A 27663-nucleotide genomic window follows, 5' to 3' on the forward strand; every position below is an offset into this window, starting at 1 on the left:
TTGGGCGCCATGGCGATTGAAGCGGTGTTGTGAAAAACAACAGCATTGCGTTCCAGTGAGTATCAATACGAACGGCCATATATGGGTATTTGTGTAGAGATGTTTGTTACACAAGCACACCTGATACCATGAACTTCCATCGTTGCCTGCTTGCAGTGTATAGATATTAGTCTTATACCCTTGCTACATTCTTAAAAGTCTGTAGACAGTGATCTATTGTTATTAAACTACACAGGGCAGAACATGGTTGTTGCTGTCTTGCAAGATTTCGATTATTCATATAAAGACGTGTCTAGACGTATGTACATCATGCTATCCAAATACAAGCATCAAACGACCCCCAAACTTTTGCTGTCCCCTTTTATCTTCCAGGTATACCAGTATCGAACGCCAGACGCAAATGCGAAGGATAGAAGAATGTTGGATCAGAAGAACAAGTGTGTAACCAAAGGAAGATGACCCGCAATCACTCAAGCCCAATCCATTCCTCTTCCTCACCTGCGGTGCCAGCCATGTTCCCATCATTTGCTGTCGTGTCATCCGTTTCAACATCCGCCAAGGTTAGAGTGTTGGTCGTCTTCTTGCCCGCAAGAACGGGTTTCGAGAGTAGATAGTTCAGATCGTACAGGTTCTTCTCCGTCATTCTCTTAAGGTTCTCCCGGATGTCGTCAATGGCACGCTGAACAGCGCGAAGCTCTGGCGCAAAAGTACCGGAATTTTCCTTAAAATATCGGCCATGGCTGCTCATGAGAGATTCAATCCACAGCAAGTTGAACTCCAGGTGTGGGGTTTCCTCAGCAGCGTGAGCAACATAACGCAGCAGACGAGGAAGGTAGACTGTTGGCACGGCACGAACGACATGAGAGATTTCGGGCGGCGGGACTGCTTCATGAACTAGGCGGATATACTTCGACACATTCAGCCGGAACGCCATAACCATCGCCTTCAGGAAAGTGTCATCATTATCGCTCGTGCCTGTTGTATATGCCTGTTTGGCATTCTCAAGAGTCTCCATAATGCTAGCTGGGGTGATCGAAATGTCAAGATCAAAGGGATCGAAAACATATTCTGTATCCAGGCTATATATGAGAAGACCCTCCGTAGACGCCGCACAAAATGCACGTCCAGTTGGGGAGAAATTAACGCAGGTGACACGTACTTCCGGCCGAGTGGTACGAGCTCCAGCGTCTCCACGCTTGGCGCCAGGGAGGGAGCGATCAATACGGTCTTCGCGATCCGATGCCTCGCCTGTCTCATCGATCAGGTCTCGGGGACCAGCTTCTGTCAAGTCGCGACTGTTCAAGATCTCCTGGGTACCATCAAGCGAGGTGTTGACGGAAACTGTGTACTTCTTCACCAACGAGCCCGTCCTCACGTCATACAGGCAAATGTACTTGCTGTTGCCTCCCGCGAGGATACAGCTTCCATCAGCGCTGTATGTAATACAGTTGAAGAACTTAGTTCCTGCGGCGTTTGCAGCGGTTTGGCGATCAGTTATCTTGCGGCCTCCTGAGACGTCACGACGGCCATCAATTCCGCTTTCTTGTACTGCATCAGCCACAGACCAGAAAGTCAACTGGCCATCGAGCGATGATGCAGCCACCTGTTTGCCATCTGGCCTAAAAGCAACGCTGAGAACATCAGACACAAGTTGCAACGGCTCGCTGGTCTGTGTTCGGCCGAAAATGCTCCATACACGAACTGTACGATCCCAGCTACCACTGACAAGGTGGTTGCCGTCTGCAGCAAAAGCAAGAGCGGAAACGGGGCCTTCATGGCCACTGAGTTGATCAAGCAGTTGTCCGGTCTGGACAGACCATATATGAATATCGAACGAATCTGGAGATCCGGCACAAACCACTTCGCCACTTGGATCGACAGCAAGCGAAGAAAATGACAATCGAGACGGCGCGGTGAAGGTTCGGAAATTGCGATAACGGATGAGGTCCCACGCTCTCACTGAACCATCCAACGAAGCTGTGAACAAGACACTTCCTTTCTTGGCGAACTGGCAAGCAGTAACTCCGCTGCTGTGCTCAGTAAATGTCACGATACAGAAGCCCGACTTGACGTCCCAGACCTTGACCTTTCCATCGTCCGAAGTAGTGACGATCTTCTGGCCGTCGGGGGAGTAAACTAGGGAGCCCATAGACTCGAGATGGCCCTGTTGTTTCAAAATGTACGACTCGGACTGCCATTCCCATACAAGCAGTTGGCCATGCTTAGAGGAGCCAAAAGCCAGCCACTCGCCAGATTTGTTTACCGTCACATAGTCGATGTTGCTCTGGGAGACGCTGCTCTCGGTTAGCAATAAGCACTTTATATAGTTTGGGAAGCCTATTATACCTCAGAAGGTGTATCATGTTGAACTCTGGTAAGTCGTAGAGCCCAAAAAGTCCGTTCGAAAAGCCCACCACCAGAAGATTAGTGGGGGCATGGAATGCAGTGCAATTGACCTTGGCATCATTTTGCATGAAGAAGTCCTTTTTCACAATCCTCCAGCGGGCCTCGGCAACATCCTCCATGGTATCGGGGTCTTTCTTTGTCACATATTCCCACCTGAATAAAGCTCCATCCTGACTAACGGTATAGATCTACAAGGAAGTCAGTAATATCCAGACGCACAATCAAGAAGACTTACAGATTCTTGATCAGCAGAAAAGAATGCCGCCTTCACGCCTTGCCGGTGCCCTGCCAATGTGGTTGGTTCAAAGCCCTCCTCTGGATCCAAACTCCATACCCGTGCTGTTAAATCCTTGGAAGCAGTGAGAATGAAACGCGAATCGTGAGACCATTCCAAATGCTGAATGACGTCAAAATGACCAGCAAGGTCTCGGTGTAGGACGAAAGGTGCGAACTCGAGCTCTCCATTATTGTCCGCGCCTGGTGTTGAAGGGGTATGCCAAAACTGCAGTCGTCGCCCCACTCCTACAGCAAAGAATCGGCCGGATGGGGAGAACTTGAGGGAGGAGACACGGCCCTTAAAAGAGAAGTGGTGAATAACAATCCGGCGCTTGAAGTTCGTCAAGATTGCGCGCCCATTTTCGTCAACGGACAGTAGGAGGTTGCCTTGGGGCGTCAGATCTAAACGGTCGATGTTCGTGCGGTGCGCAAAAGGGAGAGTGTATGATGTATTGCTTCACGCGGTGTCGCATTAGTGATAACTGTCAATTGGTACTTGCAGAGATGCATATAAGTACATACTGAACAAGGTCGAAGACCGTCACCCGGTTTCCTACCGGGGAAAGCAGACAGGTGCCATCGGGAGTGAAAAGAAGATTTCCTTTGCGATAGACCGTACCCAGTAGGTTGGAAAACTAAAGCATTGTCAGAAGGCTTTACTTTTAGTTGGAATTCCGAATATATAAACAGAAGGAACTATAACTAAAGATAACTGACCTTGAAATCTGTCTTCATTGTCGCCAGCCCGTGTACCCCAGCGTGCAGTCAGTCAAACAATCACCTTTAAATCTGGACCTCCAAAAAAAATGACTTTTCCACCCAAACGGGCGATAAGAGAGCTGATCCGCATGTTAATCCGACACCGAGGGGCTAGTCCGGAAGAGGTATGGTGGAGCCCCCAGAGTTGGAGGTCAGGTCATGGTCCTGGTCATGCCTTTTTGCCTGTTTGCTTCTGTTTGCTCTCCACTGCTGACGAGACGGGATTCAGGGGCAGTTTAACCCAACCCAAACCAAAAGAAGGTACTGCCGCATCCTGAGTCTTGTTTGCTTGTCTTCCTTTACATTCCCAACGGCCATTGATTCCGGACCGGTATTGCTACCCATTCAAGTTCTTCCTATTGCTCTTTTCTTTTTCCCGTTGGCTAATTTTTTGTCGAGAGCAGGGCGTCGTTTCTCCCACCATCGTTTTGTTGTTTGTCTTGATTGAATTCCCATCTCTCGTTGATCGACCCCTTTATCACAATGGCCTCCACTACTGAGACTGCCTCCCCCATTGGGATTGCCAACGTAAGTGCTGGAATACGCTCGGGAACTTCTCCAAAATGGACCTGTCACTAATAATACTATTCCAATAGCTTCCCAATCAGCGGTACGTTTCTGAATTAGCTATGGTGGAGAAAAGGTGGAGGGTCCTAACTGAAGCTTTACAGTCACAAGATTGTCGCTAAGCGGGGTGCGGCTTTCACTATTATGGTTTGTCTAATAGGGCCTCAACACGATAAGCCAGATAAGTGCTGATGGTCTTGCAGGTTGCTGGAGAGTCTGGTCTGGGAAAGACCACTTTTATCAACACCTTGTTCTCGACGACCATCAAGAACTATGCCGACCACAAGCGTCGTCACCAGAAGCAGATTGACCGGACTGTTGAGATCGAGATCACTAAAGCCGAGTTGGAGGAGAAGTTCTTCAAAGGTACACCATGGCACTTCCCGTTCGCTGGCCGACAGCTGACGCTCTGGGTATATTTTTACAGTTCGCCTGACCGTCATCGATACCCCCGGATTCGGAGACTACGTCAACAACCGCGATTCCTGGCAACCTATCATTGAGTTCCTCGACGATCAGCATGAGTCCTACATGTTGCAGGAGCAACAGCCCCGCCGCACAGAGAAGATCGATATGCGTGTGCATGCCTGTCTGTATTTCATCAGACCCACCGGCCACACCCTGAAGCCCCTCGATATTGAGGTCATGAAGCGCTTGAGCTCTCGCGTCAACCTTATCCCCGTCATTGCTAAGGCCGATACCCTCAGCCCCGCCGATCTGGCCCGCTACAAGCAGAGAGTAAGATTGACTTAGGTTCTCCATCTGTGAGGTTTTTACTTAACCTATTGCGTTCATATAGGTTAAAGCTGTCATTGAAGCCCAGGGCATCAAGATCTACACTCCCCCGATTGAAGAAGATGATGAGCATGCTGCCACCCACGCGCGGAGCCTGATGGCTGCCATGCCTTTCGCCGTGATCGGTTCCGAGAAGGATGTGAAGACCAGCGACAATCGGGTTGTAAAGGGTCGTCAATATGCCTGGGGTGTTGCCGAGGTAGAGAATGAGGACCATTGCGACTTCAAGAAGCTTCGTTCGATCCTGATCCGTACCCACATGCTGGATCTTATCCACACCACCGAGGAGCAACACTACGAGGCCTACCGTGCGCAACAGATGGAGACCCGGAAATTCGGTGAAGCCCGTCCCAGGAAGTTGGACAACCCCAAGTTCAAGGAAGAGGAGGAGTCGCTTCGCAAGCGGTTCACCGAGCAGGTCAAGGTCGAGGAACAGCGTTTCCGACAGTGGGAGCAGAAGCTCATTGCCGAAAGAGACCGCCTCAACAAGGACCTGGAGGCTACGCATGCCGCGTATGTGTCCCCCATTCTTCAGCTTCGCTATGGCAATCAAACTAACAAGGGAACAGAATCAAATCGCTGGAGCAGGAAATCGAGTCCTTGCAGGGCTCATCCACCCGCAGCCATGGACGTCGCTAAGGCACTTTTGAACCACTGCAAACTGTGGTCTTTGATCAACAGTGGGAAAAGCAGACTTTGCATTCGCCAATTTTATTTCATGTTCATTTGACTACCCCTTGAAATTTTCTTTAACTTTCCTATTTTCGGCTTTGTGTGTACTCGAGTGAGACAATTTGCATAGGGCATAGACGCCCTGTCCTGAGTTTCGCTGGGTTTTCTTGTTATTATTCTCTTTACCTGCTGGTAGCTAGCGATGGTTTTTCTACATCATTGATAATAACCTACTTGTGTTCTGTGGCATGCCAATACATATTTAATTTGTTTGAGTTGTCCGCATGGAAGTATACAAATAACTCGACCTCCGCGGAGGAGCCGCGGGATGCTACTAGAATAAAGTTACCTCTGCGCTCCCGCCGCCCTTTAATTGATTGCCAAGAACGAGAGCTCTTTTCTCCACATCCACTTAAACAGCGACTCCTTTGCGATTCGGATCAACAACTTAAACCACAGCGTATCATAATATTACTGTGTATAATGCCCGTGACGAAACAATTCCCTACAGATTTAGTCCACACTCTCAAGACACATAATGGTAAGTTCCCCCCGCCTTCAGGAGCTTCTTCCCTCTGACATCGCCAAGGGCCCGTGAACGCTGTCACATTCTCCAGCTATCCTGGAACGTACGTTTTGACCGGTTCCTCCGATCGCGCGGTTCATCTCTCCCGCGCGATACCCAACAAACCTGGTACGGAAACGACATCCCCGATCCAAAAGTACGAAGCGCACGGCTATTCGGTGCTGGATGTTGCCGTCGCGGGTGACAATTCCCGCTTTGCCAGCGTTGGCGGAGACCGACAGGTTTTCCTCTGGGATGTTGAACAGGGCATAACTGTAAAGCGATGGAGTGGACATGCAGCCCGTGTTGAAGCGGTGCAGTTTGCAGGCGAAGGCGACTCGGTGGTCGTTTCTGGTACGTTTTACCAATTGGAACCACCACCTCAACCTACGTGGTGATTGAATCGATCGATGCTAATGTTATCCTATACTGCAGGTAGCGCCGACACTACGATTAATCTCTGGGACACACGATCCAACTCAACGAAGCCAATCCAAACCCTCACCGAAGCCAGCGACACGGTCTCATCCATCCATGTTCACACCCCTACGTATTCCATCGCAAGTGGAAGTTACGACGGCCGTGCCCGTATCTACGATGTTCGCATGGGTCGTACAACGGTCGATGTTCTCGCACACCCAGTAACGAGCGTGCGCTGTTCGACGGACGGGAATGCCCTCCTGGCTTCAACATTAGACAGTCGCATTCGAATGCTTGACCGCACCGATGGCAAACTCCTCCAGGCGTTTGGAAGCGGAGATAAAAACTCCGGGAAGACCGGATATCGGAACAGCGAGCTGCGAATCAGGTCTGCGTTTGCCAAAGGGGATGCGATGGTGCTCAGTGGAAGCGAAACGGATAAGGAAGACCGGTCGGCCCAAGCATACGTATATGCTTGGGATGTTGTGAGCGGGGAGCTCATCGCTAGTGTTCCAGCTGGCGAGGGCGTCAAGGTTGTCAGTTGCGTGGCGTGGAATGAGAAGGGGGGATGTTGGGCCGGCGGTTGCTCTGACGGTGCGTATTTTCTCTTATTGCACTCTCTGTTCCTCATTTCAATCCATTACACCGCGAGGGCTGAAAAATATCTCTCAATCTACCTGGCCCCACATATTGAGTCTTGGAATGTGCCAGCTAACATGACGTCTTGAACAATAGGAAGCGTCAAAATCTACGGCTAAGGCTCCGCCCAGCGATGAATAATTAACTCAAACATACCACGTGCACTAGTCACGTTGCACATATCAGCTTTCACCAACTACAGCTCACAGGCTTTTGTTAGGCCCCCAAGAGAGGCGAACGCATCGCAGTCCCTAAAAGGAAAATATCGTGGCTCAGATCGCTTCCCTGAGACAAAGCAAACCACTCGAGCGATCTCTCAATCTCCACAGCTCGTAGCTAATAGCCATAGGTCCTCAGCTGCGCCACCACTAAGACTTCAGAAACTGGGATATACTTTCCCCAACCACGAACGCATGACACAGTCACAAACCCCGATCTATTGATTAGTTCCTTCGGTTTCCCGGGAATTAATGGATTGCCACTGTGGAGTCGTGACGGTTCATCGTAGGGTTTTACACTACGACGAGGCTGGATTTCAAATTGGCCTGGTTCAAGCTTTCAGGCGCTTGCAATTACGAATGCTGTGGTTTTTTCAGCTGATATAGGTTTATCTGAGAAGTACTATGGAATTGTCATTGGAGATAAAGCCCAGTCCGAACGAAAATAGTCATTCTAAGAACAAAGAATACGAAGGACAAGATAAATGGCAAGTAGTCAAAGCGCCGTGGATATCAATAACAATCCAAACTTAGATATTTAACTTCCAATCAAAATCATGAACATTAATCTCAGCATTTCATACCGAGACGGACAACCTCGCTAACTATCAATACAAGTTTTGGTGAAAGAAATGTTTAAAGGGGAATGTACTGTTATCCGTATCATGTTATAGTCCAGAACAATGAGATGAGAACTTTTGGGCGCCGGTATAGCTGATTATGATAGACTTCAACGAAATTTTGCGAACTGGGCGTAAATCATAAATGGAGAGAAGAGAGTTCAACTCGCCACAGGTGCTCTCAAAAATAAGAAAAGTCAAAGGTAAACCTCGGTATCTTCTGCGGAAGGCTGATGCTCGTTTTGAGTGTAGAAGCTGGGCAATCGAAGGCAGCAAGTTGAATATAATCATATCTCGAATCCTTCAAGGTCCTCGGGCTCATGACTCTCGGCTTCCAAAGCACCCACGGCGCGTTGAAGCTCGTGCTCACCGACAATGATGGTCCCCGCTCGTGCAGTGCTGAGGAAGCTGATCTCAACAGCCTCGATCGAGCTGTCCAAGTCAGGCTGCAGGTGGTGGGTCGGTTTGCCGTTGCTGGCTGATTTGCGTCCAGACCCAGGAGTTGGAGGTTTCACGGGTCCGCCGGATCCGACACTCGAAGAGAAAAACCGATTCATCGTCTCATCAAAAGAAGAAAAGCCATTGAAAGAATGAGACATAATTGTGGAAGAACCGTCCGTGATGTCATCGCCTCGATCATGCGTAGCGTCTGCCAACCTACCAGCTACGCCACAAACAATACCAGTAGCCTCTAGTGGAAGTTTGCGTAGATCTAGCATGATAGGAACGAGGATCTCCTCTTTTGAGCCTAATAAGAGACTGGTTTCGTCATCTGGCTCGGCAGGGAATGCAGGATCACTTGAGAATCGGGGCAAAAGCCGCTGTTCCAGTAGAATTGAGGCTGCGGGATCGGCTGCGGTCATGGTAAGAGACAGAAATCGTGGCTTATCCACGACAAGCGCTATTGTCAGCGCGTCGCGCAGTATAGATATAGAGCTGATCTCACTGCCGTCACGATGGTGAACAGCACATTGGACTAAGCGGAGGGATCTATCAACGGAAGGAGTGATGTTATTCTTTCGCAAGGAAGAGAATGTGCGAGTCTGTAATTCATCAAGTGATGATGGCGGAGGAGTGGGCGGGGGAGATCCCAGGCTGCTGGTGGACCGGGGAGACACGGGACTGAGACAACTGTTGAACTGGTTGTTGTTGATGAATGCGTCCGTCGACATCTCGAACTGAAACCCTCGCTTTTCCAGAGTTTGAATTACCTGCGTCTTGCTACGCAGAGGAACAATAATATAGTCTGAGAAGTAAGTGGAAATAAAAAATATGGAGCTACAACATATCCCCATTAGCACAACCTACGATTTAGGGAAAAGAGGAGAAAGAAACATACATTCCCGCCATCGCTAATGGGCTGGTGAGTTCAAGTACTCGTTGGCCCGCCTCGAGGCCTTCTCCGTACACTTGCATGGCAATGAAATCATCACGGCTAATGGACAAGCGACACGGATTGGATACGTTATCTTTCGCAAAACGTTCAACCAACGGAGCGAAATAGTCATTGGCAAGTTGCCTAGGACACATAATAGAACACTCTACAGGTGTAATGGAGAGGTTCAAGAACGCAGGTTGAGCGCGTTTGTGGCCACCGTCGGGGCCACCATTCTGGAAATCTGCATGATTCCCACTAATTGGAGGTACCTCATGAAAAAGGACCTGAAGGATTGGATTCAGAAAATACGGGTAGAGGTCCAGTGGAATATGGACGAGGGCCAGTCGGTCTTCCTGCATTACCATCATTGTTGTTAGCAAGCTAAGCCTCATAACACGAAGGATCACTGGAAAAATCCAGCAGTTGTCCGAAGAAGCCATATTCAGGAATCATGTTGTTATAGGATCTTTTGCATGTAGGACATAATAGGCTCACCATAAACTGGACCTGAGCAGAAATGAGCGATAGCGACTGCTCCATCTTTTCAGATGTATTGTAAAGCCTGTGTGGCTCAAGAGCAGGTCAGACGCCGGCTCTTCACGAGGGTGATCTCGTGGATAAATCACTGGTGGATTTAGTGCGGCGCAGGACAATTAGGCCAGGCTGAATTGAGGCTCTTCGTTAATGGTGTGGCAAGGCTGGATTCCAGCTGGTAGGACTATATATAGGAATGAAAATCAAGGTCGATGGAAAACTGGACAGCCCACTCCGCGTGATTGATTCCTTTCGAGAGTTTGAGAGGCGCAAATGATATACTAAGAATAATATTGAGACTGTACTGGTGTTATTGACAGCTCGCGTTTGGGAGCAACTAGAAGAGCCGAACGACGAGGTAGCTTCAGATAGACCGCAGTCAGGGTAGGGTCACTTCGCCTGTTTGTCTTATACTGCATAGTTTTGTTTCCGTTGAATGTTTTGAGACGTTGAGCAATCATTCCTTCTCGTCGACCGCCTTCCATTACGCCATTTTCCGAGGGAATGATATCAATAAGGCCAGCACGCAAGTAAGGAGTAGTCGAACGACGATGTTATAAGAGATGGGCAATCAGGGAAAGATGAGGAGCATGGCATCAGAGATGGCTCGAAGCACACCAGAACTGGAATGAGTCAAGACGGTGGAAGAGAACAAGAGCTTCTCAGGTGACTTGGACTCTATGCCTGTTCTGTACTTGCGTTTCTTTTCCTCGCTCACTTACACTCCCACTTCTTTTCCCTCTCCTTCACTTTCCAATGCAATGCAATGACTTAATAATTCTTTTGTTGGCTGCTCTTGCTGACTTGCTGAAACTTGAGTCACCGAAGGTTTGTCGCAAAAAAAGGTCCCCACACAGATATCCACAATCGTTGGAAGCTTAACCAAGGCAAGAGAAAAGAAAAATTAAAATAAAATAGGAGGGTATATATGACCGGTTGTCTCTCCCTTCAGATTTTTTCCGGCCTTTTGGCCCCCTGAGGCCTGAGCAACTGCTTGAAGAAAATTCGTTAATGCCTTATCCTCTTTTTTACCTAATGATCTTTCGCAATAGACATAGCCGTTGGCCGAGTGGTTCGTCCTGCTTTATCTCCAGTGTCAAGTCTCCACCAACACCACTGCTTATCAGCATTAGTAGCAAATGAGCAATTCCGTTGCGATCGCCACTCCGCGGTAGGCGCCACTACCGATAAATGCCTGTGCTTTTGCTGGTCGAATCCTCCCGGCGCACGGTTCCTATGCAAATCCAATGGCCTTGTGTGGGCAGATCAGGATATGAAACGACTGATTCATGATGGACGCTCATGGGCTCCCCGCACTTTCAAGCAACCAGGATCATGGGGTAACTTACTCGGGCTAGTCAGGCACCGCAAAAACTGATAAGTCACACAATCCGCAGTTGGGTAGAGTGTGGCAGCACCATTCGTATCGTAAGATATGGATCTCCACCTCTTCGCAAGCAAGGGGGCCCGTTTTCGACGGGAGATAAAGCGGGTGGATTTTGGAGGGTCCCAATGACACCGCAATGAGTTGGGTGGAGTCCTGTCCATCCACGGAATGCCAGCGGGAAACCCTCTACGATAAGAAAAACCTTCCGCGTTCACTGAACCTGCCCTCATCGTGGTATCAACCACTTCCCCTTCGAAACCTAACACCAGCGGTACAACCCTGGTGCAGGTATTGTTTCGTCTAGCAAGCAATATCACTCCAACGACGTCATACCAAATGATGTCTCTGAATCCCGTTGGAGGTCTACTAGCTCGTCATTCGCAACGGCAATCACCACAATTTGCGAGTGTTGTTTTACGTTCCTCGGCACTGCCGGTTAAAACATTCATCTGACTGCGCTTGCAGCGCTACAGCAGCAACTAACTATGAAATCCATGCCCCATGACCTTCTCAAAACGCAGCCTCTCTCTTTCGCAAAACTCAATAGCATGGACGCTTGTCAAGAGCTTTCCCATATCTTGCCTCATGCATACCGTTGTCTCCCTCTGACGATTATCTACAGGCACTAATAGGAGACAGCCAAAATAATGACTCTCGCGTTCATTGGCTGTTAGGAATCTCAATCATCAGATCATGTCGCCGTCTCAACAATCTACTGGATACGCCTGCATAGTCAGTGTCCGACGTATACAGGGTCCACCACGTCCTTTGACAGCATTTGACGACGATGCTGCTCTCTTATTAATATGGGTGTCTAGCGTGTCAACATGTACCCAACCTGACCAAATCTGGCCTTCCCTTCCCGTTAGGCAGATGCTATCACCAATTCTCAGGCCGATGGGGGCTCCATAATGAGCGATTTACATCCCTTGTCGCTTCCAACAGTTTCACATGCTTTTCATCTTCCTCTCCGCGGTATTTATTCTCCCGGATATTAGTATTTCTGGAGTCTATAAGACATGCACTTAATGACCCATTCTCCGTCCATGCGTATACTGTCTCAAGGTCCACTGGTATACATGAAGGATCCCTTACCAAGTATCGAGAATCTCCCCGGAAGGGCCACCTTCTCAGTAGCCATACCATATGGATACTTAGAGTTAGAGAACCAACGGCTGCTACCAACCATTCATGGCATCACTGAGGGTCCTACTATTCGAGAATACAATCATCACATGACTCGGACGTACTGACTTACTTGTCATTTATTACCATCCAATGAGAAGAATAATCGCATTACCCTGTGCTCTGAAACATGTTTGAATTACCACTAAATCATGACCAGAATGTCACGGCCTTACCTACCTATCAGGCGTCACATCAACCTACTAGGAAGTATTAGTATACAGCCAGGGATTCCATCATATTGGAAGGATCCAGAGCACCACAATGTACTAGTAGCTCAGCCATTATAAATAGCTTAAATAGCCAGAGCGAATCACTTACTTTAGTCTCATTGTTCCCATTTCCACATCCAAATTCAATATATGAAACACACAAACCCCATCCTTGCCAAGTGGCCCTATATATGACCTCAATATAAACAACATATGAACCCACAGCCCCCCCCAACATACCAACTCACCCAAAACCACATACAATGACCACCAGCTCAAACCGCCCCCAACAACTACCAGCGCACTTCATCCCCCCAACCTCCCCCATCGACCTAACCCGACTAACCCCCTCCCAACAAGCCATCTACAACTGTCTGCGCTCCCAGGGCTGGACGGACACACACTGCACGACCTGGCTACGAAGCACCAACCACATGCAAGAGTCTCTATCGGGGTGGTTCCGTGCTCAGGGCTGGAGTGAGAAGCAGCTGCGGGCGTTCCGGGAGCGATGCGAGGGGGAGCTGCCGGTTGGTGTTGCGCCGCCGGTTACGGGGTCGGATGGGTGGCAGACGGAGTTTGATTTGCAGAGTAAGTTGCTTGGGGAGGCGGGTCGGAGGAAGAGGGTTGGGGAGGAGATGGGGGTTGGGTTTGGGGTTGGCAGGAGAGGGTCTAGGTAGTGATGTGTTGTTTTGTTTTGTTATGAGTGGGTTGTTTATGGTTGTGGATTTGATGCGTTGCCTTTTGGGTCTGGTGTGCGGTTGCTTTTGTTTCTGTTTCGATGCCTTCGTGTGCGAGTAGTGAGAACTACAGAGGGAGAAGGTCCTGATATCTGAGTCTATTGATGCTCGAGAAGTGTATATACCCTGGATGGAAAGGAGGAGAGGAGCTGGATACTGTAACTAGTTGAATATGAATCTTGCCTCTACATATCTATCCACTCAATAATGTATCAGGCGTAGTGAAATCAGGTGAGCGGCAGCCTAAATATCAGTCTAAATAGAAAACAAATATTTGTTCTGTAGATAAACAGTTATACGTGTATATATCATTGATTCAAAGTCATTACCGAGTCTTGTCTGTCTGACAACAATACAGTTACATATATCAACAAAGCAGCCCAATGAATTTTGAATTTGTCCTCTGAGCCAGAGGAAGAAACCAAACACATAGATAAAAAGGAACAATGACAACGCCGGCAATGCATGAATCATCCCAACAAACGACAATGGTATAAATCGAACCCTACCGAGCCAACCCAACTGCATCTAGCGATTACTCCTCGTCAACTCTAGCGCGCTTGGAGCCACGGTCTTCACGATCAACTTCCTGAATGCCGTAGCGCTTCTGTCCAGCTCCGCCAGTGACGTCGGCAATCATACTGTCGATGCCGAAGGGATCGGTGGTGTCTTTCTCGAATTGAACAGGGCCATCACGAGCCTGTTTCGTTCGTTAGCAGGGATCCTACCATAAAGTGGACGAAAGGGACCAGTTGAGTCACTCACCTCGGCATCAGCAGCTCCACGGAAGCCTTCCTTAGCCTTACCCAAAACTTCGAATCGGCTCGACTTCTGAATCCTGCTCATTTCTCCCTCGGCACCGCCCTCGTCGTCGTCGGCATCGACTTGGGCCCGGGGACGGTATATACTGTTGATGGCGTCCTGCGCAGCAAACAACGGCTTGTCATAAGGGTTATCCTCGTTGAATCCGGAGTCCATTCCACTCGTCTGGTTAAACAGACGAGAATCCCACATGGTCTCGGAAGACTGAGTCGGTTTTGCCAATCCCAGAGCGACCTTCTCCGAGATATCACGGTTCTGTTCACGGGCCATTGCTTGAATCCGTCTCTCTGTACCCATTCTCGACTGACGAAGCTGTCTCTCATTTTCCTGGCGGCGCTCGCGACGCATGCGCTCACGCTCCCGGGCAGCTCGTTCGTCATCACTAGGAGTACCAGACCGATTAGAGTACGGAGATGGACTCCGGCTGACACTGCGAGAACGAGAGCGAGAACGAGACACGGCACGGGACTCGTGACGGCTGCTGGTAGCTCTCTCTTCGCGGGCCTTCTGGGCAAGTGCCCGCAAGTGGTCCTCCTTCTGCGCCTTTTCCTTTTCCGCCAGCTTCTGCTGCATCTGAGCACGCAGTCTAACCTCCTCACGAGCATGTCTATCGGCGGTGAACAAAGCCTCAGCAAACTGAGCAAACTTATCGTTAATAGTAACATCCTGCAGACCACGACCATCGGCGGCTAAACGCTTATCGAGCGGAACTGTATAACCCTTAGGATTCTTCCAATTCGACACGGGCGGTGGGATCTTCCAGGCCTCCTGATCTTCCGCCGTAAGCTTCCGTGGCGGCGAATGCATGATCGGCGGAGGCGGCGACGGCGGTCCACGAGGGATTTTCTTATGTTTGAACTTCGGCGGTTCCATGGGATCCTGCTGTCTTTCCACAATCTTCATGATCCGGTCATTCTTCCGAGAATTATCACCCATCTGGTTCGCAGGCGTATAACGAACGAAGGTCGGCTCCGCCCGACTTCCACCCCTGACGTTCTTAGGCTTCTGTGCTGCCACGGCTCCCGACACCAGGTTCGCCAGCGCATTCTTCGTCTTCTCCATCTGCGCCTCGACTTCCTCTTCCGACGGCCGATCAAGTGAGATTTCACCCATATCCACCCGCTGTCGGAGCGGGATCAAGTCCTTGAAGGAGGCGTGCACAATCCGGTTATCGCTGTGGCCTCGTCGCGCGATCGCATCGTATTTAACCTTTCCCTCTGCATCAACCTGCACAGCAAGTGCATTAGATGTCGATGATGAGCCTTTGCGGCCCATATCGAGCGGATACTGTGCGACCAAAATCTCGGGGAACGCGCCACCGTCGCCAAAGTCTTCGGGGGCTCGAGGACGCCAACCGGTACGGTTTCCATACGGGGGAGGGCCGGTTTTCTAAAGTGTAGTTCATTAGCATTTCCATGACACATAAGTCCCACGTTTAGAAAAATGGATATCAACCCACCCTTAACACAATCTGAGTCTCATCGATCTGGTCCGCGCCCACGACCCGCGGACCACGGGGCTGCGCGTGATGCGGGATCTCCTCATCCTCGCCGGTGTATTTCGGCTTTGGAAGGGATTTAAAAAGCCCCTCTGCAATGGAAGTCATTGTCAAGGGGGTGAAACGGTTGATAAGGGAATAGGGGGAGGGGAGTGATTGATACGTTGAAAGTTCTAGTGGTGGTTGGATGCTTTTTCTCTTTTTGGCGGCGGGATTGCAGGAGTGGATTCTGTGGCGCGCCGTAGTGTCTTCCCAGTTGTCTCGTCGTCATTGTTTCCCGATCGGGAAGACATCCGTTTTCATAGTTTCTACTGGATATCAACAAACAAACCACTGCTGTAGTACTGGTGTAGTAGGTATAAAAGCTAACTTTTTATCTGCAGGACACATACACTCAGATTGGAATATTCTCTTTGTTCCTCCTATTTCTCGTGAAGCTCTATCATCATCTAACCCAATATTGTCCACATAAGGATTCTGATTATGTCTAAGGCTCATTGAATAGAGCTAGTATCGAGTATTTTAGCTTACTATATCTACAGTAGTTACGCGGATATAGCCATGAAAGGCCGTAGTTACACTTAGGAGGGCTAAAGATTTAAAGGAGGGAGTTCCATTGAGTAAAGTACACCAGGTACAAGTAAGCTTTCGCCATCCCAGAACCTCCATCGTATTTCCCGCTCAATATCTCCTCTCCACGGTTAAATTGCGAGGCCTTCAATCTATCCAGCGAGCATCAAGGCATCACCTATGTCCAGCAATAGACCAGTCCGGCAAATCAGCAAAGGAAGGTCTTGGGTCCGCTGTGCGATATCAGCATCCCAAACGCACGAGTAACCCAAGCACGGAACACAAACAAGACAAAGGAAAGGAAGGACGGAGAAGAAGGGGAAAGACATACCAAAGGTCAAAAAGGCTGGTAGCGCTTGTGGAACTCGATGTGGCTGAGCCCACTTCTCTGAAAGACTGCATTGAAATCCTGAGCGTGATATCGGATCCTGTCCCTAGGCGTACACTGGTAGTAAGGCTGGCCAGTACAAGTGTTCGCCCAGTGGCCGGCACACTGCTTCTCAGCAATTTGCTTGACAGTGAGGTGCATATAATCACCACTGGGCGCGTGGAACCAGAACTTGCAGTCTTCCTCAACAAGATATGGGACCTGGTACATCAGCTTTGCGGAGCCAGGCGCTGTGAGCGATAAGTTAGTACGTTGTACTTATTCTCCACTTTTATTTAGATACCAAATGGAAACTGGGAAATAGGGTCGATGATACCAGCAGAAACCCCCATCGACTTCTTTAGTTCAAAAACCTCGAGCTGATAAGGCTCAGGTGTAACAGGGTCAGACATATCTCCAGAGTAGCAGACACAACGGCCAGGGAATCCTGGAGCCTACAGGCATAGTTTGTTAGTTAGGATATGGCGTCATGCCTATTTTAGCTTACCTTTTGGCAGGCGGGAGTTGGGATAACGCCAACGTATGGTCCAGTGCCGTAGCAGCTCGCGTGAAACTGAGGTCCAGGGCAGCACCCATAGCTAGCATGAGCATGAGTTGCGCTGGTTGCAGCCGGAAAAGTAGCAGCAGGTCTAGTAGAAGCAGTGAAAGCAGTAGAAGTAGGAGTAGTGGGAGTCACAGCCGCAGTTGCAGTATGCTCTTCTAGCTGCAGCGCCGGGCCAGTAGATCGGTATTTGGCATTGGCAAAAGTAACTGGCGTATTGATCGCAGCAAAAGGGCTGCCATCTTTGGCACTGTCATCACGGCTTGCAGTCATGTTTATGTAGGGTTAGTTGGGGAAGGAGGTGTGGTTACGCGGTTAAGGGTGTGAAAGGATGTGACAGAATGGAGGTGTAAAGTGAAAAGATCGCAAAGATGGATAAACACGTTCAGGGAATATATGACGGGTGTTAAGGGAATCTGAGAGAGTAACACCGGCAAACAAATGGCGGGACTTCAGTGGGATTGTTGACATGACAGGCAGACACCAAAGTCCGTTACCTATCGGATGCCTCCCCTACTTCACTGGAAATCCCAACAACTCACCGCACCTTCATCTCCTGAAGACAAACTACATTCCACTGTTTAAGTATTCCAATTAGTATGTATACTAGTAGTGGTTTATGACAGTTCAGACTCCAAGAACACAGAATAATAAGTCTATCCATCAGTACACCAAACATGCAAGAGACAAAATGCAAAGTTGTGCGGTCCAAGAGTGGCGATGTCCAAAACAACAACACTGCCAACAGCACCACAGTCATTAACATATTAATACAGATGTCATGCTTTCACCAGATGCTGGTCAGTTTTCATCTGGCATCAAATGAGTGCGCATGGGGCAAGCAATGGCCTCAGAGTCCGTGGCTTCTACATAATGCTGCGCCCCGTGGTATGTATACCAAATCCTCAGGGTCTTCGGCAGAAGAGGGGCCGGGTCATAAAAGCCAAGGATATGGAACTGTGCATTATTAGCTAATTGCATCCCCATGAGACTGCAGGCTGATAATCAACTCACCTTGACCATGTTCTTGGGAATCACCAGCTGGCTACGGTCCACCAAACCGGCCACGGGGATGGTGACATCTACCACCTCATATTCCTTGCCAGTGTCGTTGCCCTTTTTCTTTGAAGGAAAATGGCCATACTCAGCCTTGGTAATGACTAGACCGTCCTGTCTCTCCTCCTTCGCTTGTCTCCGCCGTACCTGCTCAGTCATGATTTCAGTCGCCTGCAGGCTTTCTGCTCTCTTTATTGGCACCAATTTCTTCAGCTCCTTCTGTCGTCGAGCTATCACACGTCGACGGTTCTTCCTTTCTCTTGGCCGGATGAACCCAAATTCCCACGCACAGTATGCCAGCCATGGAAATATGACAGCAAGCGCGGCAGCGTCCGCATTAACCACGTCAATGGGACAGACGGCGATAGGAAGTTTGATTCTTTGGCCAAGTCTACTCCACAAGACCGTCATGACAAGACCATGGGGGCCTTCAACTCCAATACCGAGTCCCATGCGAGTCAGTTCACCAACCTGCCGCGACCCTTCAACTTTCCATGATAGCGACAAATCCATGTTGACAGTACTGGTCACTTCAACCCGCACGGAGCGTGGTTCATTTGCCGGTGGCAAAGCATAATGACCTTCAGAACTCCATTCAGAGCGCAAGGGGTCATTGGCGGCCGTTCCAGAAAAGAGATTACGTCCATAGCTCAGCTGTAAGCCACTTGCTTCAGGAGAAACAGAAAAGCCTATTTGCCACGCTTCACCCACCTTGTCTTCCGCGCGCTGCTTGGACCGAAGCTGCTGGTACTCGCTCTCCTCTTCCCCGTCCTCCGATTCTTCATCATAGTCATCCATAAAAGCAGCCTGCTTTTGAGATTTTGGGAGAGCTAGCAAACCAACCTGGAACTGGCTAGTCTGTTTGGGAATGGTGAACGCAGAGTCGACATCCAGACCTATGTCAAGAAAGGGGCTAAGCAAGCGCTCTACGGCGCCTGGCCAGCTGATAGTACCGCTTTGCCATCTAAAGAAAGCGTGCTTCCTTTCACCCACCTCTTTCATGACCTGAACGGCCATTGCTGGCGGGCATTTCACAGGCGACTTGTAGAACGTGCTGCTGAAGTTGACGTTAAAAGGATTCGTCCCGGCAACAGGCGTAAAAGCCTTCACCATGTTCGCCTGCACTGACGGAACAGGCAAGACCATGGCACCAACAGAGACAGCAGAATATCTGAGGAACGAGAACGGCCGCTTGCTAAGGATCCCCTTCTGGCTTGCAACATCACCAAACACATGATTAACAGTGGCTCCAAGCGTGATCTCCTGCGAGGCTATAATGGGCGGCAACGGAACCTGCGCAACACCGTCAGCCACAATCCCATCTATCCACATCAACAACAACATCTCTCTTACCTTACGTATTTCCGTAGTTCCATCCAGATGCTCGATTGAAAGTTTCTGAGTCAGGTGGCGCATCTCACCCGAAATTCCAGCATTAATGACCATTTCCGGCTCATCACCGGCCTCATCCTCCGGCCCCTGTTGCTCAGCACCCTCCTCCACAGGCTCATCCCTCTCCAACTTCCCCAACAGCTTCCTCGGTGTGGGCAAAGGCGCCTTAAAGGAATACCCCACATTAAACTTCGACGGCGTAGCCGAAGGCACACTAAAATAGACTTCGCCCTCACCCTCATCCACAGAAATCATATCGGAAGCATCGATACCCAAGACAATGGAACCCTACGGGACGAGAAAAAAAAGAAAGAGAACCCACCACGTCAGCAACCACACCCAAAAGACACGCCTTCCGCCAAACAAACCACCGACAGGAGAGAAGAAAGATAACATACCCGACTCTGCACCATGGAATTAATGGCCTTCCTCTCCCTGCGCTTCATCGCGTCCAAAAACCACCTCCGGAACTCCTCGGGCGACTTAGCCTTGACACCCAGTCTGCGTTCCCGCTCCGCCTCCCCGCCCATCCCCATACTCCCGCCGGGGCCCCATTCCGCCCGGACGCCCTCGGCGCCCAGGAGGTCATACACGGTCCTCTTGCGATGATCAATCAGCGTGTCGTACGCCTCGCGGATGCGCTCGAAATGCCGTCTCGCGATCTCCTGCCACTCGCCGGGCTGTTTGTCCGGGTGGAAACTCAGCGTCAGATTCCTGTACGCGGAGCGGATCTCTGCGTCGCTGGGCGGCGGTGTCCGGGATAATCCCAGGAGGGCATAGTAATCTGTTTCTTCGGGGTAGGATAATAGAGCTGAGTAGTCTGGGTCCGGGCCATTTGCCTGATTGCGATCCGTGGTATTATTATCTGGGTATTCGGAGCCGGGGTTCCATTGCTGGGATGTTGTTGCTTCAGCATGGACCCAATCCGAGGACTCGGATGAGTAGGACGCTTCCATCGTGTCCCTTGTTGTTGGTTCTCCGGGGGCGCGATCAGTTCGAGAATTAATTGTGGAAGTGGCGACGAGGCATCTTCTTGCGATGATTGATTTTACGAATTGCTCTTAGTAGGTGGGTGATGCGCCAGGGAATTTTTGGCTATTTTTTTCTTTCTTTTTTTGCGGGGATAGGCTTAGCTGTTATTTGGGATGACGTCGCGGGAGAAAAAGTGTCGGGGGTTCGGCTGTGGAGCCCCGTTGGTCCCGTGTACCTTGACGGATTCGGTATGGTGCGAAGTTTTAAGGTACAACGTTTGTGTTCTTCCGTTTTGTTTTGGGTCCTTTGTCTTCATATAGATGCGACACTTATATAGATATTTCATAGCATGATGAAATTCGATTCATGGGTCAATATTTTTGACAAAATTCAATTCAAAACATGCTCAGATCAACCATGTCTCGCTAATATACATGTCCATGTCAATGCATCCAGCGTATCAGTCATGTCATTGAGGACCACACAACGGATCCCCATCTAATTCAACAAGGCATACTCAGCCCTTCAATTAAATCGAACAGGAAATTCAAACAGCGCAAGGGCTCAAGGGTAGACAGAAGAAGAAAGACCAGCCTCCAGGGTATACGGTAATAAATTAATTATAGCCCATTTTGATAAACCGCGCCATGCAAGGATTCAGAGAACAAGCGAGGGAAAGGACAAGGGGTAGAAATGGTAGCAGACCACCAACACCAAATGAGAACGGAACGCTGCAATGCAATGCTTCTTATTCAACTGGTGTCTCGGATCCAGAGAATATTTTCTTCCAAAAATGGAACATTTCCGGCGCCCACGGCGGCAAAGAATCGTTCACGGGGTAGACCACCGTACATGAGATCTTCGTTGGATGGTGGTTCTTGTTTTTGGGTACCGTTGCGGATCTGACTATCCAGAGACGGTCCGGTCACCATGAAAGCAACCTTGCCTTCCGACATCATCGGGTGATGGCGATGCTCCAGCATGGCGTCAAGTCGTGTTTCGACCAATGACACTAAGGGCACAGATCCAGCCCAGAAACGGCTCAGCTCCTTCAGTGCTTCAAGGCCACCCCGAATGAGAGTAATGGTCTCAGGGATGTCAACAATCAGTCCACCCGCACTGAGGACGTCGACGGCAGAGACTATCGCGTAGCCCAGGTAAGGACTAAGAATTGTGCCTTTGGCCATGGTCGGCTCCATGACAAGGCGTGATGGTTCATACTCGGCTGCGTAGCGCATGAGAGTAAGAGATATCCGAAGAATCTCGGCCGCATGATTTCGAGTTGTATGTACGTGCCAATCGATTGTTGCTTCGGGCAGGCTACGATGGCGAGCATGTCGATTGAGCTTCATCAACGTGGCATGGTATAGCAAGTGAATCTCCACAAATGTGTCTGCCTTCTTTGTCCGAATGCTTCGCTCCATATTTACTGCCGTGAAGGTGAGATGATCAGGAAGTCTCGAGATCAACTCATCTGACCGTCGGACGATGGAGGAATGGAATTCTTCGAAGAGCTTGCGATATGCATCCGCGGGTATCAATGATAATCGGAATACATGATCCGAGACATCTCCCCAGATGGCCATAACATCTATCAAAAGCGCCATGGCACTTATACCAGAGAGCTCATCCTCTGGCGACACCGGTGTCTGATTCAAGAAGTTTTGGAAATAAGGTACGGTGGTATACTGTTGGGCTTCGTAGACCTCTTCTCGGCAAGGGAGTCTAAGGTAGGCGGATTGGGAGGAAATAAAGGTCGAGGAGGGTGTATAAAAGGAGGACAGACGCTAGTAGGCAAGTGGTCAGCGCAAGTTCAGAGATGAAACCAACTGAGGAATACCAGGGTATTCTGGGGAACCTACATCCATCATAAACGCAATCCAAAACGTCCTCCGGCGGCATTCAATTAACGCTTGCGGGTGTAGACCGTATTCACAAGTTTGTTGGTTTTGGTCTACGATAACTCCACCTGACTCGACGTTATATCGTAACCCGCACACGGTTCGGACAGCCGCACCTGCGGCGTCCCACGACTTCACGAGTGCACCAATAGCGTAAAACCAGAGACTCATAATAATACGGCTTTGCGCAAGTTGTAACGTGAGGCTATGTTGGCTGCGCTCTACCGCATATCGGGCAGTGCGCGAATACCTTTTAAGTGCCATCACTCGATCTGGACGATCCGAGAATACCGCACCCAACGCCATCATCGAGTAAAGAAGCATATTATCGTCCAATGATTTCGTATGACATGACCTCAACCACAGAAGGAAACGTTTCCGGGGAAGCATGTAATACAAGCGATCATTGATGTAGTTGAAATAGGTTTCAACGTAATGAATTGTCAGTTCGGGATCGGCTTCGTACGGATCGATGCTCCAGTCGCATGCGATGGGATCTTGAGGATCCAAATCTTTCATTTCCATCAATATCTCGTTGTAGTCTGGTGCCACATGGGCCGCAGGACGTTTGCTAAACTCCTCAGCCCCCACAGAGACCCGGCTCAAGCTCTGTACTCGCAGTCTGCGTTGATGTTCAGCCTCCGGCGTACTGTCCTGAACACCCTCCATGGCAGAAGGTGTAAGCACGGCGCCTTCAGATACCGGCGATTGTGAGCTGGTTCCCGGAAGGGAGGTTGAACTCTCCGATGCCCGAACCATCGAGTAAAACGAACTAGAAGATCCCGGATAGCTGTGGCCCGGAGTGAAACCATCTCTTATTTCGTATCGGTTTAGCAGCTGCGAAGCCTTCAGTGCTGCACGGTGACCGCGAGGCCTAGTAAACGCAAATATCAGACACATGTGCATTAAATTTGACTAGATCTTCGGTACTTACGCGCTCTCAAACCTACACTCTCGTCCGGATTTCTGGCACTGATCGCATTTAGGAAGGTTTGGTTGGCATTTGATTTTCTTTTCCCTGCAGGTTAGACATGCCTGTGCCAACCGCTTTCTCGGCTTTCCAGCCTTAGTGATCCCCCAATTAGCGTTCACCGGCACACCATCGATGATCTTCGGACAATGGGAGCCGTCGGCGTATATATAGCACAAACCCTCTCCATCGATATACTTTTCATCGATGACATGAGGTCGGACATTGGACTGGGATTTGTTTGCTGTCGCACTGCCAGAATCCGAGGTCTCTGAGCCAGCCATATCTGGGTCCCGGTCATGGGATCTGAAGCCCTGGGGGGAATAAGCGGGGGGTGCGAAAGGTGGAACAGAAGGGCTGCCCTGGCTCCCAGAGCTAAAGTGAGGCTCATGCCCTAAGCCATGGGGTGACATATGAGCGAGGCGGGGCAAGGGCCCCGACTGCAGCTGTGGACTGGGATTTGGATGGAATTTGGCACTCTCGGAGATGTCACTCCGGGGTGTCGCGAAGGCAGGGCCTGTCTCCTTAGGGCGGTACCGATTCGTGGGATCTGTCGCTCCATTATGAGGCGTATAGTTAAATGCATGGGAATGATAGGGTGATGGTGGTCGGCTTTCATGCACAGTGGGGGTCAACAACTGGCTAACGGATGGGAGCTGCTTGCTTGGGGTCTGCTGATGGCCTGGAGAAGGCCTCGAAAGTGCCCCTCCAGAATCGGCCTCTCCCTGATTTCGCTGGTGCAAGAAGGGATCAGTTCCTAACTGCAAAGGTGCCGAAGCACGCGGTGGTGGAAGTTGGTATGGGTGAGATCCGGGGACTGGCGGGTTAGCTGGCGGGTTGGACTCTCGACGACTCGACTGGCCATCGATGGCAGGTAGCATACGACCGAACTGTCCCACATAGTGATTCGACATGGTTGACATTGGGTGTAAACGCGAATCGGTTCTGCGCAGGTGCCTAAGATCCTATACCCAACAGCAACAGCTTTCAAGTCGGTATCCAAGTGACTGCTAGCAAGCCAAACGAAATCCAACGTCTTGAGGTACCAAGCAATAGGGGGGGGGAAATCTGGCGAAGAGAACAGGACAAATGATTAACATTGTTTACCAAAGGGGGTATGATAACGGTAAATCAAGTGAGCGGACAGGTCGAAATGCAACCACCCACCTCCTATTGACTCTGCGATGCTTTTGGCGTTAATAAAATTTCAAGGGTATCGTAGTAAGATAAATGTCATGAAATAAAATTAAAAATGATAGATGAAAGCCGTATTTAAGCCCTCTTTGGATTGAAAGGGCAGATAGAATCAGGCTCTATTCGAGCCTCGTACTGGTGACAAATACCCTCTATCAAGGGAACTGAATTGGATATACCGAATGCGGAGGTGGCGGACGCCGAGTGAAAAGAGAATGACTACCAGAATTGGATGATCTGTGACCAGCTTTCTGCAACAAAAAAGAACGACTTCGCGCCACACGGGCTCACTTGAACGCTTCCATACACTCCCGGAGGATGGAGACACAACGGGGAAGGCAGCAGTCAGGGCGTATTCAATCTAGCACGCCACTGTCATTGCGCAAACGAGTCTGATACTCTAGGTTTTTAGGACACTCTCCCCAGTCCCGGGAAGCTGCAAAATTCCAGCTGAATGTCCCGGACACCCAACAGTTAGTCCCGCTGGAGGAGAGGAGGGGGGGTTAGTTGTTGGGTCCAAATCGAGGCGGCACTGGGAGATGCCCCGATACGGTGGAGAGTAGTAAGGGTCAAGACAAAGTCTTCTGGACCCAAATGATATAGGGATAGCGTTGTCGGACTGCAGGAACTAGTAATGTCAGAACGGCAGGGAAACAAGCTTAGTGAGTAAGGATAAAGGGAAAGGGCGTTTGTCGAGGACAAATGGTGTCCGCGGCCGCGTAGGACAATAGGCGAATGAAAGACTAAAGTAACAACGAAGTGGGCTGCTCTTCTTTGTCCTTTTTTTTATTCTCATTTTCTTTTGGAATTTTTGTTGTACCAAAAGTCCTCTTCCGGCGTCGACAGTAGCCCACCGTGAACCCTTAGGAATCCATACGCACCTTAACCGTTCAGAGGAAGGTTGAGAAAATAACACTGCCACTAGAGGGAAAGGAATGGACCCTGGCAGTGATAGCGTATTCGCGGCAAATCCAAGAGAGCCCTGCGAGAGGTGATTTGCTACTCAGGGCCGAGGGATATCGGGGGCCAAGTGTTCTGACGTTCAAGTATCTGCACTCGTACACAAAAAAAACAGCCTCCCCTGTAAGACGTGTACTAAATGGAGGGGCGGTGCTAAGTGAGGGAGAAAGAGAGAGACCCAGGCAATCAATTCCCAAAATAATTGAAATTCAAAAGATCAAAAGATAGCTCGAGAATATGAGAAAGAAACCCAAAAAGAAAACCAAAGAGTCGACGACCCCAAAAGCGAACGGGAATGGAAAGGGAAGTAAGTAAGAACGTGAGAGAGAAGGAAATCACCCGATGAGAAAAGGAAAGAAGTATAAAGTAGATTGATTGAAAATAAAAAGGAAAACGAAAAAGGAAAAAAGAAAAATTCCAGTCCAGCAAAAATGCAAAGAATATTAAAATAATTTCCAATAGGAAAAAAAAAAAATTAAATGATAACACCTTTTTTTTCCAACAAAAATCAACTAATAGTAGTTCTCTTCAAATTAGACAGATCCATCAAATAAATTCCTTCGGATGATCATGGGGAAAAAAGGGTTCAGTTTTAGTTCGATTCTCTCCTCGGGTTCTTGTCAATCCACACGCACTATCTTAGCAGTAACGGTCGACGCCCAGACTTCCCTATCATTGACGGGTCCCTTTCTTTATATATGGCCAAATCGAGGTAAGTATGGAATGTACTTCTGACTACGACTAACCTTCCAACAAAGACGATCTCTAATCCACATCTCTCTACCCTTTTCATGACTTGCATACAAAGCGTTATTCAGGGATTTTCTTCATCCTGAAACGAACCTGCACGCCACAATGCCATACTTGTCAATTTCTAGAAAGCTTCGAAGGATTTTATTTTCCTTTCTTTTCTTTCCTTTCTTTTTTTTTTACTTCCCTGATGATCAGCAGGGGCACCAGTGTCACAGTCGAATTCGACCGCAGGAGTCACTGCCAAGAGTAAGGGAAAGACAAGAATCGTCATCGTGTGCTTCACAGACCGACTTTATCGTCAGAAGTGTTATGGATCATGCAACGGTTTGATAGTAGTCTCCATGGGATGCTCCATCAGAGCCGAATTGAGCTCCCATTCCCACTCTTTCCACCTGTGAGCGATAAAAGGGAAAAGAACAGCAAAATTACCTCGGTGGATTATTATTCTTATTATTTTCCTTAATTAACTAAAGTTTCTTTAACGAACGCCCCGCAGGATAGAACCGATACAGTAGCAAGTATGGTAGAGACTAAAGATGGAGGGGAAAGAGTAAAAACGGTTCCCAGATCCCGTGTATCTCCAGGACCCAAAAAGAACACAAGCTAGGGGATCAAGAAACTGGAGACCCGGACCAGACTATGGGTGACTGGTGAGACGCGGGCATGGCTCTGCCGCTATGGAGGGAGAATCTTCGGAACGGCAGTTGAAAATAACCTTGTTTTCAATGTTTCAATCAATGCACGATGGGAAAGGGACAAATTGTGGGTTTTTTGGTCCGGTCCGCCTACCAAACAACTCGGGCTTTCATTTCCAGTTCTTGTCTGGTCGACAGGCAACTTCCCGTTTTTGATTAATTTGAATGTCTGTGTGTGAGGATCCAAACCTCCCTGTTAGGCGACATCTCATGTGGGACTACCTGTCCTGCGCAGATTAAATTTGGGCCCTAGCTGGATACTATATCATGATTTATTTTCCTCTCTCTGGACCAGAACGCCATTCAATGATATTAATCGCAAATAGTAACTAGTAAAAGGGTAAGTACAACCTAGAATCAGTAAGGGATCCTTCGGCCCACGACTCGGACAAATTCCTATACTTATCTTATACGGGGGCCACATGCATACCGGCAAGTCGCGCTGATCCATTCTATATTGAAACAAAAGTGAGAGAAATAAAATAAAATAAAAAAAATAAAAAAAAAAATAAAAAAAAAAAAAAAAAAAAAAAAAACAAAAAAAAAAAAAAAAAAAAAAAAAAAAAAAAAAAAAAAAAAAA

At 49.1% G+C, this 27663-nt stretch overlaps 10 protein-coding genes across 10 annotated transcripts; 4 read left to right on the forward strand and 6 right to left on the reverse strand.

Moving 5' to 3' along the window:
- Positions 1–250: 250 nt before the first annotated feature.
- Positions 251–3523, reverse strand: BDV37DRAFT_255130 (snoRNA-binding rRNA-processing protein PWP2; the record flags this gene model as incomplete). The annotated part of the gene is made up of 5 exons (XM_032082698.1): positions 3400–3523; positions 3205–3317; positions 2642–3137; positions 2347–2594; positions 251–2294 (listed from the first exon to the last, which is right to left on the reverse strand). Coding segments are annotated over exons 1-5 (2699 nt in total), but the record flags the coding sequence as incomplete, so codon positions are not given.
- Positions 3524–3675: 152 nt separating this feature from the next.
- aspC (septin CDC12) lies at positions 3676–5690 on the forward strand. Its single transcript, XM_032082699.1, has 8 exons — positions 3676–3772; positions 3846–3969; positions 4038–4051; positions 4113–4155; positions 4212–4374; positions 4436–4746; positions 4808–5316; positions 5373–5690. Exons 2-8 carry the CDS (start codon positions 3925–3927, stop codon positions 5440–5442), a joined length of 1155 nt encoding a protein of 384 aa, XP_031938766.1. The 5' UTR covers positions 3676–3772; positions 3846–3924; the 3' UTR covers positions 5443–5690.
- BDV37DRAFT_255138 (WD40 repeat domain-containing protein) lies at positions 5691–7190 on the forward strand (the record flags this gene model as incomplete). The annotated part of the gene is made up of 3 exons (XM_032082700.1): positions 5691–6016; positions 6065–6394; positions 6476–7190. Exons 1-3 carry the CDS (start codon positions 5959–5961, stop codon positions 7186–7188), a joined length of 1101 nt encoding a protein of 366 aa, XP_031938767.1. The 5' UTR covers positions 5691–5958.
- Positions 7191–8224: 1034 nt separating this feature from the next.
- Positions 8225–9855, reverse strand: BDV37DRAFT_273698 (ACT domain-containing protein; the record flags this gene model as incomplete). Its single annotated transcript, XM_032085107.1, has 3 exons — positions 8225–9215; positions 9277–9668; positions 9811–9855. The coding sequence occupies 3 exons, from the start codon at positions 9853–9855 to the stop codon at positions 8225–8227; spliced, it is 1428 nt and encodes a 475-aa protein (XP_031938768.1).
- A 3041-nt stretch (positions 9856–12896) lies between these two features.
- Positions 12897–13310, forward strand: BDV37DRAFT_285731 (uncharacterized protein; the record flags this gene model as incomplete). The annotated part of the gene is made up of 1 exon (XM_032087787.1): positions 12897–13310. One exon carries the CDS (start codon positions 12897–12899, stop codon positions 13308–13310), a length of 414 nt encoding a protein of 137 aa, XP_031938769.1.
- Positions 13311–13663: 353 nt separating this feature from the next.
- BDV37DRAFT_255141 (SKIP/SNW domain-containing protein) lies at positions 13664–15929 on the reverse strand. Its single transcript, XM_032082701.1, has 3 exons — positions 15652–15929; positions 14136–15581; positions 13664–14070 (listed from the first exon to the last, which is right to left on the reverse strand). The coding sequence occupies exons 1-3, from the start codon at positions 15796–15798 to the stop codon at positions 13906–13908; spliced, it is 1758 nt and encodes a 585-aa protein (XP_031938770.1). The 5' UTR covers positions 15799–15929; the 3' UTR covers positions 13664–13905.
- A 476-nt stretch (positions 15930–16405) lies between these two features.
- On the reverse strand, positions 16406–17600 carry BDV37DRAFT_182698 (uncharacterized protein). The gene is made up of 4 exons (XM_032079509.1): positions 17136–17600; positions 16965–17082; positions 16592–16878; positions 16406–16438 (listed from the first exon to the last, which is right to left on the reverse strand). The coding sequence occupies exons 1-3, from the start codon at positions 17460–17462 to the stop codon at positions 16598–16600; spliced, it is 726 nt and encodes a 241-aa protein (XP_031938771.1). The 5' UTR covers positions 17463–17600; the 3' UTR covers positions 16406–16438; positions 16592–16597.
- BDV37DRAFT_296261 (J domain-containing protein) lies at positions 17273–20593 on the reverse strand (the record flags this gene model as incomplete). The annotated part of the gene is made up of 4 exons (XM_032090077.1): positions 17273–17845; positions 18204–19538; positions 19599–19826; positions 20036–20593. 4 exons carry the CDS (start codon positions 20591–20593, stop codon positions 17807–17809), a joined length of 2160 nt encoding a protein of 719 aa, XP_031938772.1. The 3' UTR covers positions 17273–17806.
- Positions 20594–21361: 768 nt separating this feature from the next.
- Positions 21362–24394, reverse strand: BDV37DRAFT_273701 (uncharacterized protein; the record flags this gene model as incomplete). Its single annotated transcript, XM_032085108.1, has 3 exons — positions 21362–22396; positions 22472–23384; positions 23445–24394. 3 exons carry the CDS (start codon positions 24392–24394, stop codon positions 21362–21364), a joined length of 2898 nt encoding a protein of 965 aa, XP_031938773.1.
- Positions 24395–26310: 1916 nt separating this feature from the next.
- BDV37DRAFT_255165 (uncharacterized protein) lies at positions 26311–26757 on the forward strand. The gene has a single exon (XM_032082702.1). It carries the CDS (start codon positions 26490–26492, stop codon positions 26715–26717), a length of 228 nt encoding a protein of 75 aa, XP_031938774.1. The 5' UTR covers positions 26311–26489; the 3' UTR covers positions 26718–26757.
- Positions 26758–27663: the final 906 nt, after the last annotated feature.

The sequence above is a fragment of the Aspergillus pseudonomiae genome, assembly GCF_009193645.1.
Source record: "Aspergillus pseudonomiae strain CBS 119388 unplaced genomic scaffold BDV37scaffold_64, whole genome shotgun sequence".
NCBI classification, from domain to species: domain Eukaryota; kingdom Fungi; phylum Ascomycota; class Eurotiomycetes; order Eurotiales; family Aspergillaceae; genus Aspergillus; species Aspergillus pseudonomiae.

What these genes read in the sequence shown, in the direction of transcription:
- aspC (XM_032082699.1), top strand. Translation starts at nt 3,925, where the DNA reads ATGGCCTCCACTACTGAGACTGCCTCCCCCATTGGGATTGCCAAC. An exon ending in GGAGGAGAAGTTCTTCAAAG is followed by an intron (nt 4,375 to 4,435) that starts GTACACCATGGC and finishes ATATTTTTACAG; the next exon opens with TTCGCCTGACCGTCATCGAT. An exon ending in TGGCCCGCTACAAGCAGAGA is followed by an intron (nt 4,747 to 4,807) that starts GTAAGATTGACT and finishes GCGTTCATATAG; the next exon opens with GTTAAAGCTGTCATTGAAGC.
- BDV37DRAFT_255141 (XM_032082701.1), bottom strand. Translation starts at nt 15,798, where the DNA reads ATGACTTCCATTGCAGAGGGGCTTTTTAAATCCCTTCCAAAGCCGAAA. An exon ending in AGACTCAGATTGTGTTAAGG is followed by an intron (nt 15,582 to 15,651) that starts GTGGGTTGATAT and finishes ACTACACTTTAG; the next exon opens with AAAACCGGCCCTCCCCCGTA. An exon ending in GTGGAGCTGCTGATGCCGAG is followed by an intron (nt 14,071 to 14,135) that starts GTGAGTGACTCA and finishes CGAACGAAACAG; the next exon opens with GCTCGTGATGGCCCTGTTCA.
- BDV37DRAFT_255165 (XM_032082702.1), top strand. Translation starts at nt 26,490, where the DNA reads ATGCCATACTTGTCAATTTCTAGAAAGCTTCGAAGGATTTTATTTTCC.
- BDV37DRAFT_182698 (XM_032079509.1), bottom strand. Translation starts at nt 17,462, where the DNA reads ATGACTGCAAGCCGTGATGACAGTGCCAAAGATGGCAGCCCTTTTGCT. An exon ending in CAACTCCCGCCTGCCAAAAG is followed by an intron (nt 17,083 to 17,135) that starts GTAAGCTAAAAT and finishes CTATGCCTGTAG; the next exon opens with GCTCCAGGATTCCCTGGCCG. An exon ending in GTCGATGGGGGTTTCTGCTG is followed by an intron (nt 16,879 to 16,964) that starts GTATCATCGACC and finishes TATCGCTCACAG; the next exon opens with CGCCTGGCTCCGCAAAGCTG.